The sequence below is a fragment of the Prunus mume genome, linkage group LG8, assembly GCF_029339155.1.
Source record: "Prunus mume cultivar Tortuosa linkage group LG8, ASM2933915v1, whole genome shotgun sequence".
NCBI classification, from domain to species: domain Eukaryota; kingdom Viridiplantae; phylum Streptophyta; class Magnoliopsida; order Rosales; family Rosaceae; genus Prunus; species Prunus mume.
In genome coordinates, this window is record NC_142705.1 from 2686722 (window position 1) to 2705815 (window position 19094).

Below are 19094 nucleotides of genomic sequence, written 5' to 3' on the forward strand. Positions count from 1 at the left end.
ATGAGTCTTCCAATGAATTATGGCACAAAACAACTTTCGTCCTCTCTTTACTCAGTAATTTGGAATGGAACATCGACAACCAAAAGTTCAATTTTTATTTTCACAAGTGGATAATTCGTATGACATATGGATTTAGTAAAGCGGATCCAAGTATTTGAGTTGTATCTAAATTAAGTATTATTGTAAACGGAAAAAATAAGAGGGATCATGAACCACAAAAAATAAACCCCACTTGCCCTTTAATCTCAACTTACAAAAAAATACTCGAATATAATTGGCTCGCCTAGTTTTGCAGTATTGGGAGCAAGACGTGCTTTTCTTCTCATACCGTACGCACAAAGAAAAACAGAGACCAACCAATACAGAAGCCGTTCTTCTGAAGCGCACATCATCCTTCTTTATTCCTGTAGTCTGCGGAGAGGAGAGCCTTTTCTTATAGTTTTTCATTCTTCATGCAGACCATGTAGCAACCTCTGTATTGAAAATCTCGCGTACCTTACGCTCTCTTATTCCGAAAAAGAAACGTCCTTTTGCTAATTTTGTTGATACCCATTAAGCCAACCAACTCTTTTTATATGTTCATGCAAAACAAAAGCAACATTCTTACTACATTGGAAACTTGAAGAAGACATCTTAGTTTCAAGCTTTGGATTAATGGGTAGAAGAAGATTGCAAGGCACTGAAAATGCAACCAACGGTGTTGTGTTCTCTTGTTCTGTGATTAGGATCAATCGAAGTCCTGCATCTCACGCTGGTGGGTTGTTTGCAAGCGTTGGTCAAGTAGCAAGGGGGTTTGTTATTACACCAAATCTTCAGAATCCTATAGATAAAAGCACAAAGCTTCTGAGTTCCACATACATGAAATATATGCCAACTCCGGATTTTGGTTGGCGGATTGGCAGGGTTGATGAGTTGGTGGAAGGAGAGGCGTTGGAGCTTGGAGAAGAAGAACTGCTCAAGAACAACAAAAGGGGTGGTTTGAAATTGAAAATTAAGATTGGGAATGCATCACTGAGAAGGTTGTTCAGTGGAGCAATAGCAGGCGTGGTGTCGCGCTCTGCGGTTGCACCATTGGAGACAATAAGGACCCATTTGATGGCGGGGAGCTGTGGTCACTCCAGTTCTCAAGTATTTCAATCTATTATGGAGACTGATGGATGGCAAGGCTTATTCAGGGGTACTTTGGTCAATGTCATCCGGGTTGCCCCAAGCAAGGCTATTGAGGTATGAGGTCAAGAATGTTGTGTTTTACATTTGAATTTTGATAGTTGATTGCAACAATCTTTGAGTAAGTAGAGTTGTGCTGGAAGACTTGTTAAGTTGAACAAATATTTCACTCTGTATGGTTGTATTTTGTTTGTTTAATTCTTGTTAAAAATCTCTATGCAGTGAATTCTTCAGCTGAGAAGTATTTTATTCACTGATTTGCTTCTTTTCCCTCTGTTGTGAGATGCTATTAATTTTATTTATTGCTTGTGCACCAGATCCAGCACTAGGCTGAGATTTCTACATTAATATTTGATCAGCCAGAGATATTGACGACGATGGCGTTGGCCTTCTCTTGAATTCATTGGGAGCTGGTATATTACTTGGGGAATCAGTGGATTAGCACACATAATTACTCAACTGATTAGCTGAAGCTCTAGTATGCTTCTTGGGGATCTTTATTCTCTCCGTAAAATATATGTTTGGTAGTTCTATATCATTTCTTTGAATGCTTGTGTTTTCCCTCCTTTACTGTGTATCTATAGATTTTCAAATCTGATTGTTCTGGTTCCTGCCTATCTAAACACTGCATATTTCTGAACTACACTATTTGGTAAATATTTTCATTTGCTGATGGAACCTATGTGCAGTTATTCGCTTATGATACGGTTAATAAGCACTTGACTCGACCTGGGGAGGAGCTGAAAATCCCAATTCCCGCTTCATCAATCGCAGGCGCTGTTGCTGGATTTAGCTCAACCTTGTGTACATACCCTCTGGAATTGTTAAAAACACGATTAACTGTGCAGGTAAGCCGGAGCCTGAAAAGGATTATTGAATTTATTGGCTTCTTTTCTTTGCATCAGTACTCACAGGTTTTTATGTTGATTGCAGAGAGGAGTGTACCATAACTTTTTTCACGCATTTTCTAAAATTGTCCAAGAGGAGGGACCTGCAGGACTGTACAGAGGCCTCACCCCAAGTTTAATTGGAGTAATTCCATATGCTGCCACCAATTACTTTGCTTATGATGCACTCTCAAAAGCTTACAAGAAAGCTTTCAAAAAGGAGGAAATCGGAAATATAACTACACTTTTAATCGGGTCAGCAGCTGCTGCAATTTCAAGCAGTGCAACTTTCCCACTTGAGGTGGCTAGAAAGAAAATGCAGGTCGGGGCTCTGAATGGGAGACAATACAAGCACATACTTCATGCTCTTTCTAGCATACTTGAGAGTGAAGGAATTGCTGGTTTATACAGAGGGTTGGGGCCAAGCTACATGAAATTGGTCCCTGCTGCTGGAATATCCTTCATGTGCTATGAGGCATGCAAGCGGATACTGACTGAGAATGGGGAAGAAATCTAATACGCTGAAAACCGCAGAGTTTGTAATTTTTCGATCAATTGAAAGGTAAGTAGTTTTTAGTTCATAAACTGAAAAATGTGGCTGACTCACTAGCTAACCTTGCTCTGAATATTGAGATGGGATGTTCCATCTTTGAGTCCCTTCCACCTTCGGTGCACTCTGTTTTGCTTATAGTGCTTGCTATTAGTTTTGTTTGGGGGTATTGGCCAACTGGCCCCCATTCTACCTATTCTAATCCAACTGCTATCAATCATGTCTCTGATCTCATCAGATCATTATAAACATATGATAGGAGTCTTGCATCATCATCTTCATCGACATGAAAAGCTGTGATGAATGAAACTAAGCTGAAATTCAGGGTGTTGGAAAAAGTTATCTTTACGTATAAATGTATACATGTATCAAGAAATATAAATAAAGATTTTTTTTTTGGGTCGAAGAAATATAACTAAAGCTTGAGTGAACATCTCACCATCAAACTGAGGTAACGTGCAGTGCAGAAGAGAGAGTTCACTTGAACACATGCTTGTGGAAACAGTTCTGGCAAAAGTATGTTGACGTAGCCTCTAGTTGTTTTCTATCTGACTAAACCTTTGCTTCTTAACAACCAACACGGTATTGAAATTTTGAATGGTTAATTTCAACATGATGAAATCCCTCTAAAAATCTCATCAAGGTGAGGAATTGATATTAAACATAAAACTAAAATGAAATTGAAAGGACGACCATTTAATTTTAATTTTAAACTGCACTTGGGCATGAATCTATTAACCTGAGATTCTGCTTCATATAACAGCAGCTATAAAAACAAGCTGAGTGGAGTTGTACAAAATGAGGCTGCTCTGCTCTACATCTGGGACAAGAATTTCAATTCGAAAAGGATGACAAAAGACAAATACCCAATGAAACGAGCTACACCATACTTTGATCATATCTTCCAAAACACAAAAGACCATTGGGTTTGTTGAATCTCCAACTTGTCTGCAGCAACTATTTCTACCTTTATCAATTGATATGGTTATCATATACCCTATGTAAATATGCCACCAGCAAGTATATAATATTTCATGGTGTTGTGCACTGCATACCTATTCCCAACCACCAGCAACAATAGTTTCATAATTTCCATAGCCGTATGGAACAGTAACATCATTATAGGAAGCAGCAGAAGTGCCCACAGAACAATCTCCATAACCATAGCTGCTTGGACCGTAATAACTCTCACGCCCCGATTGGGCAGACCTACGGAAGTCATAGCCACCAAACCTACTGCCACCAGACCTTTGGCTCCTACCACCACCGCCACCACTAGTATAAGTCTGTGATCCTTCAGCATATTCGTTAAGCCAACTAGGAACCTCCTGGTTTGACTCCTGCATCAACTCAATTAGTCCCTTTGCAAGTGGCTGGTTCTTGTCATTGAAGAAGGCAGTTGCAAGACCAGAATTTCCAGCACGTCCCGTCCGACCAATCCTGTGAACATAGTCATCTATGCCTTTTGGGAGGTCAAAATTGATGACATGAGCAACATGAGGGATGTCTAAACCTCGTGAAGCAACATCTGTTGCCACCAATATTGGCGCAGAGCCACACTTGAATGATCTCAAAGCTCGTTCCCTCTCCTTCAAATTTGCAAGTCAAATATTATTGTAGATACATTGGTAGGGAATAAAAATCTTAAACCCAATACAGTACAACATATTTATCTTCAGTTACAATAACATCTAAGAATTAGGCGTTCAATTATTTACTGGAAAATAAAACTTATAATTAAGATATCAATAAGCTTGATCATAGGAAGTATTGAAGATATTGAGAATGCCAAGTTAGCAATGCTGCATGGAGAACACAGGAAGAGAAAAAGAAAATTACACTTGCAACCACATGCATTCATCTCCCTTTGAAACCAGTTTTAGGTGTAATTTGGAAGCTGATATTAAAAGTCTGCAGTCTAACTAAAAACAAAATAAACCCTATTTATATATAATTGCCAAAAAAAATAATCCATTAAGACAATTGACAGAAAGCAATGGAATCCATATAACTACTCAAACTCAGATTATAAACCGCACGAGCAACAAATGAAGACAAAAATCAGTGAACACGCAATAAATGGTGCACTCCCAAAACAAATTTAGAAAAACTGTTAAAAAAATGAAGAAATGGAGAAAAGGAAAGAAGATAATCTAACCATTTGCACTTTGTCACCATGAATAGCAATTGCTGGGAAACCATTCATGCATAACCAGTTTTCTAAAGCATCTGCACCTCTCTTGGTCTCCACAAACACCAACGTTAAAGCAGGCTGAATTACAAACAATATCATGTCTTAACATAGGCTCAGGAAAACTATCCATTTCCAAAAGAAAAAACTTAGGATGGGAGAGAATATTCTCCAATCAAAACAGAGTAGATGTCATTGTCATATAGATCACAGTTCAAGAATTCTCAAATTGACATCAAACCTTGCCATGGCTTCCATTGGCCTGCTGGCTATGAAGATGATCCATTAAGTGGCTTCGTTTGTCCATATCCTCAACAAATTCGATTTTTTGCGCAATAAGATCCGTACTTGATCCAACTCTTCCAACCGCCAGGAATATGTAGTTTGAAAGAAAATCTGCAGCAAGCCTCTGCAAGAAACAGATTATAAATACAAGCACACTAGCCAGAGGAGGTTTAAGCAAAAACTAGAAAAATTAGATCGAAGCACCAAACCACTAGGCAAGAGCAAGATACTAAGCGCAAATAATGAAACATCAAACTCATCATATCATATACGAGAACAGAATCATGTTATAAGCTGATAGAATTAATGTGCACACCAAGCATAACAAGTAATCACAAACCTGTATCTCATTTGGGAATGTAGCACTGAAAAGCAAAGTTTGTCTAGCACCAGGGCAAGGCATGTCCATTTGTTCAACAATCCTTCTAATCTGTGGCTCAAAACCCATGTCCAACATCCTATCAGCCTCATCTAATGCCAAATATTTGATCATTCTAAGTGAAACTCGTGACCTCTCAATCATGTCCACTAAGCGCCCTGGAGTGGCAACTAAGATATCAACACCTCTCTCCAGATTACGGAACTGCAGAATTGAGCATTATCAAGGCATCATTATCAATAAACAAGATATAAATGTGTGTGTGTGTGTGTGTGTGTTTTCTAAATCATTGAGTGGAGAAATGCAATCATCCTTAAAAATTAGGAACGGCAATTACACAATACCCTCACCCCGATTAACAAATCTTATACATAAACTGTTTGGTATCTCAAAAGAGAACGCTTATCTTTCTTTCCAATACTTGACCAGTTTATGATATTTCATCAACAACGCAAACCACAAATTGGGTCAGCTACCTTATATCCATAGCCAACTGCACCATTCAAAGGGCAAAGAGGAAAAACAGAAATAGGAGCACACAGAAGAGATAACCAAAGAGAAATCTAGACTTGATACCACATTGATGCTATCAAATGCATAAGCTAGTGAGGTACCAAAATCTTAAATATCAGTTTAACACAAATATACTGCATCTTATTGTGAGAAAATAGTAGTCCAGAATGGAAAGCATATGCTTAACAATCAGTATACAACAAGTGAAAAACGAAGCATAATAATCATCGTGAAAGATAACCAATGGTAATAATCAAACACAAAATTTTAGGCCACAATATCACTGAAGAAAGACACAAACCTGCTGAGAAATTGGTGCCCCACCATAAGCAACAACAATCTTGACCCCACTCTGATAAGCAAACTTCTTAGCTTCATCATGTATCTACCCAAAAAAATTCAAAAGCAAACAAAAAAAAACAGCAAATACAAAACAAAATTAGACAAACACCCATTAGCACAAAAACAACAAAAATCACCAGAAGCTAGCAAACACATTACCTGACCAGCCAACTCTCTAGTCGGAGACAAAATGAGCGCAGTAGGATACACAGTATGAGCCCCACCTCGAGTCGGCGACCTTCCCAAACTGTTATTGTTCAAGACCCCACTAATGATGGGTAAGCAAAACGCCGCCGTTTTGCCAGACCCAGTTTGAGCACAAGCCATTAAGTCCCGGCCAGCCATGACTACTGGAATCGCGTGGCGCTGAATAGGAGTGGGCTTAACGTACTTACATCGCGTTTTGATGTTGTGGTTCAAACACTCACCCAAATCGATCTCGTGAAAGGTGTCCACCGGCGGTGGAATGTCGGCGCCACTCGCCTCAACTGGGATGTCTTCGTAGGCATCAAAATTGATACCGCCATTGCTATCTTCTTCAGTGACTTTGAGTTGGTCGAATTTCTCAGAGACATTGTCAGACGGGTTTAGGTCTAGACTTGGGTTTGGGGGTGGTTGAGCCCAAAAGCGACCACCACGGCCACGACCTCGGCCCCCGCGACCCGTGCCGGCCCGACCGGGTTGCCTACCGGGACCGGTGTTGCTTGACCGAAAGCCGTACTGGGCTGACTCTGTAGAGGACCCATATCCGTAGGAGCTGCCACTGTGCCTGAGATGTGGAGGTACGTAGCTGGGCCGAGGTTGGCGAGTGGGCGTCCGGGTTGACTCAGTAACAGCATCAGACCAAGACATTGTCATTGCGACGGCGTTTTCTTCAGAGAAACAACAAAACAGGGCTCAAGCTAAAAGGAGAATATGAAAAATGGAGAGAATGTAGGGATGTGTTGTCTATATAAAAATGCAGTGCAGAGGAGAGAAGCTGTACGGACTGACGTCGTGGAGGGGTTGGCTCGAATATCAAAATGGCGTACCTATTTTGGTGAAAGAGACTGAGACGATGATGAAAAAAAAGTTGCAGTATGTAGTAAAATCACTCTCTCTCTCTCTTCTTTTCATTTCCCATAAAGTTAAAGAAGCTACAAAACCCTAAAAACCCCTTCGAATCTAGAGAGAGAGACGTTTCGCTTCTCTTTCCGAGAGGGCAGGACTCTCAGGCGAAGTATGTGGGGAGAGTGGAGAAGCGTCGTTTTGCACGTTCATTAATGCGCGCGCGTCCATGACCCATGAAACGCCCGCGAATTTTTGTTTTGCGAAATTGTCCTTTACTTCTCAATTTTATGTCGTACGGGGTCCCTTTGTAGCATGACTTGGAGCTCTGCGAGTGGGCGGTGCAGGAGACATACGGGTAGAGATTAGCTTAGGCGATTGCATTTCTGAAAATATCTTCCTGAATGGACCGGCGATATTTGTGGGAAACTGTGGGGCTCTTTGGTGCTCCACACGCGTACTGAATGCGAGTGGACTTCACTAATAGAGAAGCCCAATGGCCAAGAGGGTAGAATCGGAATTCGGCATGTTGGCTAGCCTATACATGATAACCCTTACTAGAAGTATAGGCGCACATCTTAATTTTGATTTTATCTTCCTAAATAAATAAATAAACTCTTTTTTCTTGTTAGAATAGAAAATAGTTAAATTATTTGAATTTGGGGACCTCCCAAAACTCATCCTTAAAAATATATATATATATATATATTAATTTTAATCTATATTTAAGATACGCTTTGCTATCGTTGTTTAGAAATCAGAAGGAATAGTAAAAGCATCTCCAACCAAACATGCCACGAAGACATTTAACAGCTAAAAATAATATCTCATATTACTCCAACCGATGTGTTAAAACTGATGTAAAATGAGGCTAGAAGTTGAGATGTTATTTTTGACATCCCAAAAGCAAGATGTTAAATGAATATTTTATTTTTCTTTTCTTTTATTATCTTATTAATTAAAAATGAATCAACAATAAAATGTAATAAAATAATAATTTAATTTGACATATCGAATGGGTGTAAAGCTGTGTAAGATGTCAAATTGCCACATCAACCATCAAATTTAAATTTGATATTTGGTATTTGACATCTTCCTTAGAGATGCTCTAAGCTTCAACATGATTTAAGTCCAGGAACAAGCATCAAAATAGTAGAGCAAATCATTCTTCCAATCTCCATAGCTCCTAGAAATATTTGTACTAACATATCCTTGGTCAATTGAACCATAATCAATCTGGCACAATACATCTAAAGATTTGCTAGGCATGATGGATGGCAATTCCCAAAGTATACATCAAATATGAAGAAAGAATATATATATATACACACACAAATGAGCACACCACATCAGTAACCTTCCAGTTGGTCATTCATGACAGCATTGCACTCCAACATTTGCGAAGCAAATTTGTCTCTCGGATTGTGCCATATGTTTATACCGACGCATATCAATACAGTCACGAGATTAAAGGAAGAGCTGTATCCAGTCAGTACATTGTCCGGTTACCAGTTTTCTTTTCCTCCTTAAGTCTGTTCAACCATTTCGGTTCCGGTCAATAGATGCTTCTCTTCCTCCTCAAGTCTTTCCAACCATTTCAGTCCTAGATCGCATCCTCCTTTCGCAGCAATGTGGAACCGTTCTCTTGCCATCTCAATGGGATCTGTTACAAGGCTTTCTCCATTCTTTCTTGCCATTCTGGCCAAAGAACCCCTCTTGGAAACGAACTTCGTCACAGATTCTGGAATTTCAACACCTAAGACATGCAATTATGCCATTAAGGGTATAAAAAAATCACAAAATTGGGAGGGGAAATATAAATTATGGGTGCTGCAAGCAACCAGAATCTCCATATTGAAAAGTGAAAATGGATAGGAAATGACTTTGGCTGCCACGTTGCCATCTCCTATGGTGGAATGCAGACAACTCAAATATAGCCATGGGATTTGTTTGACCATTGGCTACATGATATCTGTGTTTAGAACTGTTTTATTTTCTCATAAATAGGATGATCACCAAAGAGGACCTTACAGTGAGTGAATCTCCCAATCACCCTTCCTAGCCACTATTTGTGTTACACCATCTATGAGTGCACATCATCCCACTTAGAATTGTGCAACCAAAAATGTCACGTCAAAGTCATGATTGTCTACTCTATGGACACAAAATGTTTTTTTTTTTTAATTAAAGAAAAAATCTGGAAATAAAACAAAAGAAGCATGGTTGGAAGAATAGACCTTGAAGAAGAAGAGACCCAAATGCTATAGCTGCACCAGCATGCCCCTGCATGTATTAAAAGCAAGAACAGTTTAAAATGGTACACTAGTTGAACATAAGATGAGGTTCTGCGTATGTATACACAAAAATTTGTAAAGTTTTGTTTTTCAGAAATATTCAGTCAAGTTATTCATATGATGCACCAGTAATTATCTATGCAGTTGAATTTCCTTCTATTTTTTTTGCATTTGGATCATGAAACTTGGCACTTGTTTTGCAAATGGAAGAAAGAGGCTGTTCAAGCGAAGAAAATGTGAAAAGTTTAAGTACATATAGTTAAATGACAGAATAATCTATCAAGTACATCTAAGCCTTCAGAATTCACCATTCACCATTTTTGCCCAATGAAAATCTGTAACTACTAAAACACTTGTTTAAACAATGTCAAATTTTATGACTATTACTTAGTTTCCACCAACATGCATATCCCTCATTGATGGTCCATCACTGAAACAGGGAGCAGCATTTACCTTGTCTGATGCCCTATGGAAACACCATAATGCGGAGGCAACATCTTTCTTCACACAGTCCCCTGTCAGATACACGGCACCCAGAAGATAAAGAGCACCTGGATGCAACTAGAACATAGCAAGCTCAGGTAAGGATTCGAAACAAATTTCAGAAGCATTAAAGTTTCTGCATTATAGAAACATACCTGGTCAACAGCCTTCTCCAGATAATGGAAAGCTTGTTGATCGGATTGGACATGTTCATTCTAACCAAAACCGCAGCCAGAAAACATCACAAAGTCATTGTATAGGCAAAAAGTGAAAAGGAGAAAAGAAAGACATGTGATAAAACAATTGGCAAAGCCCTAATTTAAACCAAAAGGACAGTGTGCTAGTAGGGGAAGAGTTAGGCACAGGAGCCATTAGAGTGCATGCAAGACTATTACAGGAACAGCGCCTGGTACACCTTGGAAACATAAAATTAATACTCAGAAAACTAAATCAATCCATACAACTAAAATTCTCTACTTCAAATTCAAATTGCTTCATCAGGGCATACCTCAACTCTAAGCTTACAACCTAGTTCATACTGTGCATCCGGATCACCCATATTCGCCGCTTCAACTAACAAAGCAGCTCCTCTGTTATGACAAAAATGGCAAGAGCATCAATTCCGTGAACTCTTTTCCTTCATTCCTTTCTTTTTTTTTCTTTTCTCAAATGCTGATCTAGATGTCTCATGAAAAATTACAGAGTAATAATATGTATGGTGACTATCAATGAGTAAAAGGATTAAGATAGTAGACTTACATAGCTCTGCAAGCACCTGGGACATGGTATTTCAAATGTAATTTGGACAACCAATACCTGGCATGGGTATTTGAGTTGTCAGCTTCTAGAGCCAACTCAAAGTTCTCCTTTGCTGCCTGATGTTGATTCAAATAACAGAAAGAGACATGTTAATGCATAATGTTAGATCAGAAAACAAAAAATTATCTCAATTTCACTAACAAAACCATAAATTCAGAACTGGGTTTTTTTTTGTTTTAATGCATGGAAAACACAACTATAAAGATCCATACACATTACACACCCTTAATAGAGGGATGAGGCGGCTATCATTGAGCTCGCAATAATCGATAACTCTGTCCACTTCCTTTAGAGCACTCCACCCTTTGGCTATCAACTCCATGGCCTTCTTGTTCCTGCTGTGCATTTCTCTCTGAAAATCAAATGAACAAATGTAAGCAAATGAAAATATAAATAAATGATAATTTGCCGAAAGTAGCTTCGGAAAGTGGAAAATATGTACGGACCCGTTGATTGAATTGAGATATTCCATTGGGAGGTCTGAAACTGAGCTTCTTCAACAGCTGCCTCTGCATCATCATCTCTGTGTGTGCGAGAGCGAGAGAGAGAGAGCGCTAGCGCAAGAACGTTGGAAAGAATGGTACAAAGCCTAAAAGCAGTTGGGCTTCGGCCCCATTGTAACAAAAATAGAGGCCCGTGGACCATGGTTCATGGGTTGGTCCATCAAATCCTATAAACATCTAAAATAAATACTTCTCCTTTTCTTTTTCAATTAATTTAGGGCAATGATTTTCCCATTCTTATTTTATCCACTTACACTCCTTTTTTAGTGGATAAAAAAGGAGTGCAAGTGGATAAAATAGAAGAAAAAGGAGTGAGGAAATCACCACTCTTAATTTATGGTAACATCCACTCTCTATCATTTTAACACCTTTCAGGAAATGTGAAAATAAATTAAAAAAACCTTTAAGATAATATATTTGGGTGAACTTCAAAATAATTGAAATATAAAGAGCTACTTTATATACTAGTTGGGCATACTGCATTCGTGCACCACCTTGTATACCACTTCTCTAATAGAGGTCGGGGCCCATCTCTATTAAAAAGGTGACATGGCTACAAGAGAATATGAAATTGAAGTAAGTAGTGTATATCTAGGGAGATGCACTCTAAAATGGCTTTGAAGTCAATTACCATATTCAAAACTAATATTTAATACCAAACAAATAAATCAAGAGAAAAAACATAAATCAAAGTATTAATAGCATGATCTGAGCTTTTGCATCCTCTTCCTCACTGACTTCTAGAGGCATACATATTGTATGGTAGAGGGCAGTTTTTGTTTAAGGTATTGGATAGCATGATCTCTTGCATACGCTTCCTCATTGACTGGTATGGCATTGCTCTCGATTCCAGTAGGCCAACACCAATACCGGACAGGATTTATAATAATCTTCCCCAGTGCAACAACATTCATTTTCAAGTACATGACATGTTCATCATAACATTTCATAGCCACGGTACCCTGAAATTTCTACTTCCTTGAGGTAGTATTGGGGGCAGTTGGCATTAGCTTTCTCTATTATTGCTGTCCTCCAATCGGGAGTTCCGATACCCAACTGCACCGCACCAAAGAAACAACGCTTTAGTCACAAGAAGAACTAGAAAGAAAAACCCTAATTCCTTTTTCTTCTCCATTTTATACTTTGGTAATTTATTCAGTTTGACAATAATATTTAGTAATTCCTAAATAATAGAATGAAGAGAAATGAAATGTACGTATCAAGTAATGCATGCATAGCATACCCCAAAATTTAGTGTCCGCATGTAAGGAGCTGCCTTCATGAAAGAAGCTAACCGACCAAGGGACAAATAGTAGTCTGCATCGACTAATATTTGCAAATGCTTCAGATTTGCTAGTATGGGAAATACATGATTCGGATTGTACACCTGCAACAAAGCCAACCCACCGAACCAAATGAGGAGCAAGTAAATAAGAAAGAAAGCTGACACATGAGATTATATACTAACGGCTTCTCTGATATCCAGCTTCAAAATCTCTAGATGAAAAGGACAGGATGAAAGTTGGCTGAAAGCAAACCTTATGAATTCACTATAATCATTGCCTAACTTGTTAATGGCAACCTCAACAAGCCGCGGTACATTCTTGATATGCAATGGTACCAACAATCCACAAAAAACAAATGAGACAATGTTTGCATTAGAAATCTCAATGTTTTCGAGTTGTTGACAATATTTTATCTCCAAATGTTTCAATGCAATCGAGGGACCAACAACTTTCAAATTAACTAAATCTCGAGCTATAGTTAGAGATACTCGCTCAAGAAGTGGACAGTTGGACAATAAGAACTCGACAAGTTCCCCGGTCACAGCAACATGTCGGAAACGAATATATAACTTTGAGGGACTTGAAACCAATATTATTATTGTAATATCCACCAGATCCTAGGCTTGGAAAGCCAGAAAATTGGTGCTTCGAAGCAGATCCCTTTTCCATACCCAATAGTTTGTGGGGAAACGCATAGTCATATGGACTGTAATTCGTCCGTTCTGCCAACAAGTCCAGCTGAAGTACTTGAACTCTCTTTTCCATTGCAAATTGAATCCATTTATCAGTGTCACTTGTAAAGCCCTTGTCTAGAAAAAAGATAACCCGGAAACGTTCAATGCTTTGGCCTCTATGCTGCTCCAGCACCCGATTCACCTAATTGACGTACTTACGGCCTTCTTGGTTTAGTGTATTTTCATCAAGTCTATAGAAGTATACGGTCCTCAAAGTTAACAGCGTCTAAATTGAGAGTCGTAGTAGATGCCCAGACATACCGCCATCGCCTAGAAAGGATACTAGTCGCTGCTGCTTCCTTTAGGGTCAATAGTGACACTATACGAACAACAACTTCATGTGGCAACTTACTGATTCGGTCCTCCTCCTCCGCCGCCACCAATTCCAAGTTGTGCTCATCATCCTTGATTATTTTTCTTCTCTTTGTTCCCAATTCCTCCGACTTATTGTACTCACCATCATCCTTATACATTATATGGAGATATCATAAACATTATAAAAATAAAAAAATTAATAAAAAAGAAGAAAGAGAGTAAAGCATTTTATTGTTTACCTTGGGTTGGGCAGATTGAGAGGTTGGGGTTATTCCTTTTTCCATTAAATCTGGGAGTTTGATGACGAACGTGGAGGGAAAGAGAAACGCAATTGCAGAGTTGCTGTGGTGCAAATTTATAACTACACTACATACACACACGGACGTGTTTTCTTTAGAGAGAGAGAGAGAGAGAGAGAGAGAATAGTTTGAAGCATGCAAAACTCTATTTCATCAGTGTCCCTACTACAAACGAGGATACATGATTCAAAGAGCCGGGCTCAGCCAGTATGCATGTTTATTTTGACTTGCAGGTGTATGACTTGATTAGTCGAAAGCACAAGATCAGTATGCCAGATGGTATAATTGTTATGTGTGTGTGTGTGTGAGAGAGAGAGAGAGAGAGAGAGAGAGAGAGAGATGAGAGGTAAATAAATGAAAGATAACCATTAAATTAGGTTGTCAATCAAAACTAATTTGGCATCTCCTATATATTTGGGGTTGAAAAGAGAGAGATGCACTCTAAAAATGGCTTTGAAGTCGATTCTAGCCCCCCACAACACAAACACAATGATAAAAATTAATTAAAAAAATATTGTGCAAGTTCTATTGACCCAAATTTTCACGTTTCTGTTTAATTTAATAATAAAAATACAGAACCGTTGCATGATGTTAGCGTGGAGACGCTACGCACTAGTTTTTTAATCCAAACAGGGTCCTGATTCTATTGCTCTTTCACATCGTTTCAATTCCAATCAATCAAACCCAAATCCTTGACCAGGCCCACTAATAAGATAATGGCCCGACAGTTCAACAAATATTGTGCCATCTGGAATTTCACACTTGGCATCGTCACCATCCTTCGATTTTGACAATCCCAAAAGGCTCTTGTTGTAATGTTATATAAATGACGTCTTGCTCGTGTTACTTGGCCAGTAACCTCGCATAAAGACAAGGTTGTGTTGATGACTTCCAAGTATTTGAATTATGAAGGGATTAAAATGGTTATGGTTCGGTTCAACCATTCATGTCGCATGTGTGTTTAATATATTATCGTTATCCTTACTTTTGTTTACAAAGGCCGACATAGTGCCTTTGATTATACACAAGATTTTTTTGTTGGAAAGCAAATTATACAAGTCATTGACCACACAACTCTATTAAAAAAAATCATTGACCAGTTAGGCGGTGTCCTAAAAATCAAACTTGAAGGGATACATGTGGCAAAGATAAAAACGCCCGAGGCGCAAACGTTGCGTTTGAAAATTAAGAGGAAAACTCGGAAGCTTGAAAATAAAGCAGAAATGGGAGGGGTGAAGAACATCTGGAACGCCATGGAAGTAGCTGAGCAAACTTCAGATTGCTCCACCTCTCAGATCCATTCTTCTTCTCTATCCGTCGACCCTTCGCTTCCCCTCTCTCACATCACGCCTCTGATAATGTCAGTTTCTATCTTTTTCTTCATTTCTAGGGCCTCTTATTCATTTTCTGTTGCTTGCTTCAGCTCTTCCCTGGCCTTTATCTTTATCTTTTTATTTTGTCTGGAAAAAAATTGTTCGATTTGAAATTCTGTTTGGCAGATGAGAAATTGCGGGAAACGAAGAAAAATGTGATATCCAGGATTCCGATTTTGTGTTGTCTTTCATTTTATTCTGTTTGATCGGAAATCAAACGGGGGCTGGATCCTTTAAAATTTATCATTATTTTTTAAATTTATGTCTTATGTAATTTGATTTTCAGAGAGTTGTGCAAGGATCTATTTAAGAAATGGTCAAATTTGGAGAATTCTCGCTTCTCTGTTGGGACAGTTTCTGGTGGCATCACAAATCTATGTGAGTGTTTTCTTTTCTTCTTCTTGTGTGCTGTAGTTGGTTTCTATAAGCTAAAACAAAGTACGGGTTCGCAATAAATAGCTCATTATGTGAAATTAACTTTACTTTGATTTCCTTATTATTCAATCAGTTTTTGTGAGTCTTTTAGCTATGGTGCACAACTGAATTAGTGGTCGTTAATACATGCAGTGCTGAAGGTGACTGTTAAGGAAGAGAATGGAAACGATGTGTCTGTAACAGTCAGATTGTATGGGCCTAACACCGAGTATGTCATCAATCGGGAACGGGAATTGCTGGTAATTTTGTGAACTTTCATGGATTTATTATTATTATTATTATTATTATTTTAGTATCTTTGAGTTATATAGGTGTTGAGACTTGTTCAGGGATATGAACATATGAACGCTTGTAATCTCCGCTGTGGTCCGGTTGGGTTATAATTTTTTGAATGTAATTATCAACACAAAAATGATGTGTTTCTGTTTATGTTTGTATGAAATTTCTTTCTAACTATATTGATTGTTCGTCTTAACTTAGTTTTCTTTAGCTTTTACATTATCGATGATGTTTTACTAGCACAATTCAGTTTGTAACTCCTCACTGCATATTGTCTTCAGTCAATCAAATACCTCTCGGCTGCAGGATTTGGTGCAAATTTGCTTGGAGTTTTCGGGAATGGGATGGTGCAATCTTTCATCAATGCCCGTACGCTAATCCCATCAGGTAACTTTGGTTATATATTCTTTCGATAAGTAGAGTATTTTATCAAAGAAGCACAAGAAGGTGCTTGCATGTACCCAAGATGTATTCATAATTCAGAAAATGAAAATCAAATAAACAAGAAAAGGAGTTCTCTGGTTGTATGTGACCATTCAAAAAACAGATGGACAAATTTACCCCACCACTAAATATTCTACCCTTCAAAAGCTCTCCTTGTCAGATCTATGGATAATCTCTTGGTCAAGTCTATATTAAAAAGAGCCTCATTTCCAAGTAAATGTTCTTGAAGGCAATTTCTTCAATCGAAACTAGTATACAAGCTTAGAGACAGAAGGTCAATTCCATTGAAATAAATTATACACATTTTCAGGGTTCTTGGTGAACTGAATCTGTCCATTGACATGACTTTTAACTTCTTCCCATCTCGGCAGACATGAGAAATCCGAAGCTGGCTGCTGAAATTGCCAAGCAACTATGCAGATTTCATCAAGTGGAAATTCCAGGTTCTAAGGAACCCCAGCTGTGGAATGACTTGCTCAAATTCTTTGAGAAAGGTTTTCTCTTACTTTATTTTCAGCTTCCTATATTTTATGTTCTACATCTCCTGTTAGCTAAATTGATGTTAGGTGAATGGAAGTGACCAGATATTCATTGGCAGGTTTACTATTCCATATCAATTTTTAAATTGAGTTCATATCTGTAACTTTTCTCATGATTGAGTCACCTCCTTGTTGCAGCCTCTGCTCTTGAATTTGATGACAATGAGAAGCAGAAATTATATAAGACAATTTCATTTAGTGAAGTTCACAATGAAATTATTGAGCTGAAGGTATCCTCCCCTATCATAGTTTACTTGGTATTTCTTGTTGCTGGCTACCATTCTATCAGTTTCGATAGTATCCAGATGATAATAAATTGGCATAACATGATCTGGGGATGGCAAATGCAAAAGTGTTCTCAACGATGATATGTTGTTGAAAGATAAAGGAGTTGTATATTTATATGCATTAGAAAGTTTGTTGGTTTCAGTTGTCATTTGCTGATTCTATCTTGATTATATTGTGTGATTCGTTAGTGAACTTTATCCATATTTTCATATACGTCTCTCCTGAATATGGAACAGGAATTGACTGGCCTTTTAAATTCTCCGGTGGTTTTCGCTCACAATGACTTGCTTTCTGGAAATATAATGGTTAATGATGAAGAAGGTATTCCACTTTGTACACTTCATTTCACCCTCTCTTATTGTTGACTCGTGAGAAGTCACTTTACCTTCCATATGATGTTCAAGAGTGGTCAAATTCAATTACCAGATATCAGTTTGTGATAGTTGCCTAGGATTCTGATTGGTGGTGCCCAAGATGGCCAGAAATAAAACAGTGATGTTGGTTTTGGTTCCTTGTGCTTGAAATGGTGTTTGACATGGATAGGGGAGAAAAGCTAAAATAGATTCAAATTCTTGTTTCATCGGCTAATTTGGCTTTCCAATTTTTTCCTTCTCAACTTACAAAATGAAACTAATATTGTTTTTTGCTGTTTAGCTCTTTACTTACACTGCTTTTCTGATGAGTATCCAGATAAACTCTACTTGATTGATTTTGAGTATGGATCATACAATTATAGAGGCTTTGACATTGGGAATCACTTCAATGAATATGCAGGCTATGAATGTGACTTCACCTTGTATGTTTTCTTTTTCTTGTTTTATCTCCGTTATTTTCTTTTCTTTCAAACTATCGCGATCACATGGGATGACCTTTCACCATTGAACATTATGTCAATGCAGATGCCCGAATAAGGATGAACAGTACCATTTCTTGAGGCATTATTTACAACCTGACAATCCACATGAGGTATGTGAAGATAGCAGAGTCAATTTGCATGCACAAATTGAAAGATTTTAGTATTGGGTATGCATAAAATGGGTTTCAAACTTTTTACATGTAGGGTTTTTCTTTGATTGTTATTTTCCTATTTTCCATACCAACAGGTATCTGAGAAAGATCTGGAAGCTCTCTATGTTGAGGAAAATACATACACGTTAGCCTCACACTTGTATTGGGCTTTATGGGGACTAATCCAGGTATCCCTGTTTCTATAGCTTGTTTCTCCTCAAAAACCTTCAAATTTGTATCACTAAATATATTACGGTCAATCGTGTGTAGGCAAAGTTTTCTCCGATCAACTTTGATTATCTTGGTTATTTCTTCCTGCGATATAATGAATTCAAAAGGCAGAAGGAAAAATGCTTCTCGTTGGCAAGATCATTCCTCTCACGATCTCAGACATTAAACATGCAAACATAGGTGCCTGGATGTGATGGATTTGTAGGGAGATGGATTTTTATTTTTATTTTTATTTTTCGTTCTTTTACCGATGTAATATTCTTTTGTAGCCGTTTATCAGATGGAAATGGAAACAAACATGAACAAAATAATTGGCATTTAGGGGCTCCCTGAAGCATTGTAATGCAGAAACTTGTGTATCTGATTTGTGCAATTTTTATGTCTTCAGTTCATGTACAACAGT

The 19094-nt window shown here is 38.2% G+C and overlaps 5 protein-coding genes across 5 annotated transcripts; 2 read left to right on the plus strand and 3 right to left on the minus strand.

The window, feature by feature from the left end:
• The first annotated feature begins 293 nt into the window (after positions 1–293).
• LOC103341146 (adenine nucleotide transporter BT1, chloroplastic/mitochondrial-like) lies at positions 294–2716 on the plus strand. Its single transcript, XM_008244630.3, has 3 exons — positions 294–1224; positions 1857–2015; positions 2101–2716. The coding sequence occupies exons 1-3, from the start codon at positions 655–657 to the stop codon at positions 2569–2571; spliced, it is 1200 nt and encodes a 399-aa protein (XP_008242852.2). The 5' UTR covers positions 294–654; the 3' UTR covers positions 2572–2716.
• A 614-nt stretch (positions 2717–3330) lies between these two features.
• LOC103341053 (DEAD-box ATP-dependent RNA helicase 52C-like) lies at positions 3331–7532 on the minus strand. The gene is made up of 6 exons (XM_008244533.2): positions 6474–7532; positions 6274–6357; positions 5421–5663; positions 5037–5204; positions 4763–4876; positions 3331–4193 (listed from the first exon to the last, which is right to left on the minus strand). The coding sequence occupies exons 1-6, from the start codon at positions 7170–7172 to the stop codon at positions 3660–3662; spliced, it is 1842 nt and encodes a 613-aa protein (XP_008242755.2). The 5' UTR covers positions 7173–7532; the 3' UTR covers positions 3331–3659.
• Positions 7533–8511: 979 nt separating this feature from the next.
• LOC103341052 (uncharacterized) lies at positions 8512–11557 on the minus strand. Its single transcript, XM_008244532.2, has 8 exons — positions 11404–11557; positions 11181–11309; positions 10898–11013; positions 10647–10728; positions 10294–10353; positions 10109–10216; positions 9599–9644; positions 8512–9117 (listed from the first exon to the last, which is right to left on the minus strand). The coding sequence occupies exons 1-8, from the start codon at positions 11476–11478 to the stop codon at positions 8888–8890; spliced, it is 846 nt and encodes a 281-aa protein (XP_008242754.2). The 5' UTR covers positions 11479–11557; the 3' UTR covers positions 8512–8887.
• A 617-nt stretch (positions 11558–12174) lies between these two features.
• LOC103341145 (F-box/LRR-repeat protein At3g58900) lies at positions 12175–13953 on the minus strand. Its single transcript, XM_089042663.1, is given in 4 exon segments — positions 12175–12516; positions 12704–13309; positions 13311–13689; positions 13691–13953. Coding segments are annotated over 3 exon segments (1035 nt in total). The 3' UTR covers positions 12175–12516; positions 12704–12916.
• Positions 13954–15197: 1244 nt separating this feature from the next.
• Positions 15198–19090, plus strand: EMB1187 (Protein kinase superfamily protein). Its single transcript, XM_008244531.3, has 11 exons — positions 15198–15454; positions 15754–15845; positions 16035–16141; positions 16463–16568; positions 16997–17119; positions 17303–17394; positions 17689–17773; positions 18143–18248; positions 18352–18418; positions 18556–18648; positions 18731–19090. The coding sequence occupies exons 1-11, from the start codon at positions 15318–15320 to the stop codon at positions 18869–18871; spliced, it is 1149 nt and encodes a 382-aa protein (XP_008242753.2). The 5' UTR covers positions 15198–15317; the 3' UTR covers positions 18872–19090.
• Positions 19091–19094: the final 4 nt, after the last annotated feature.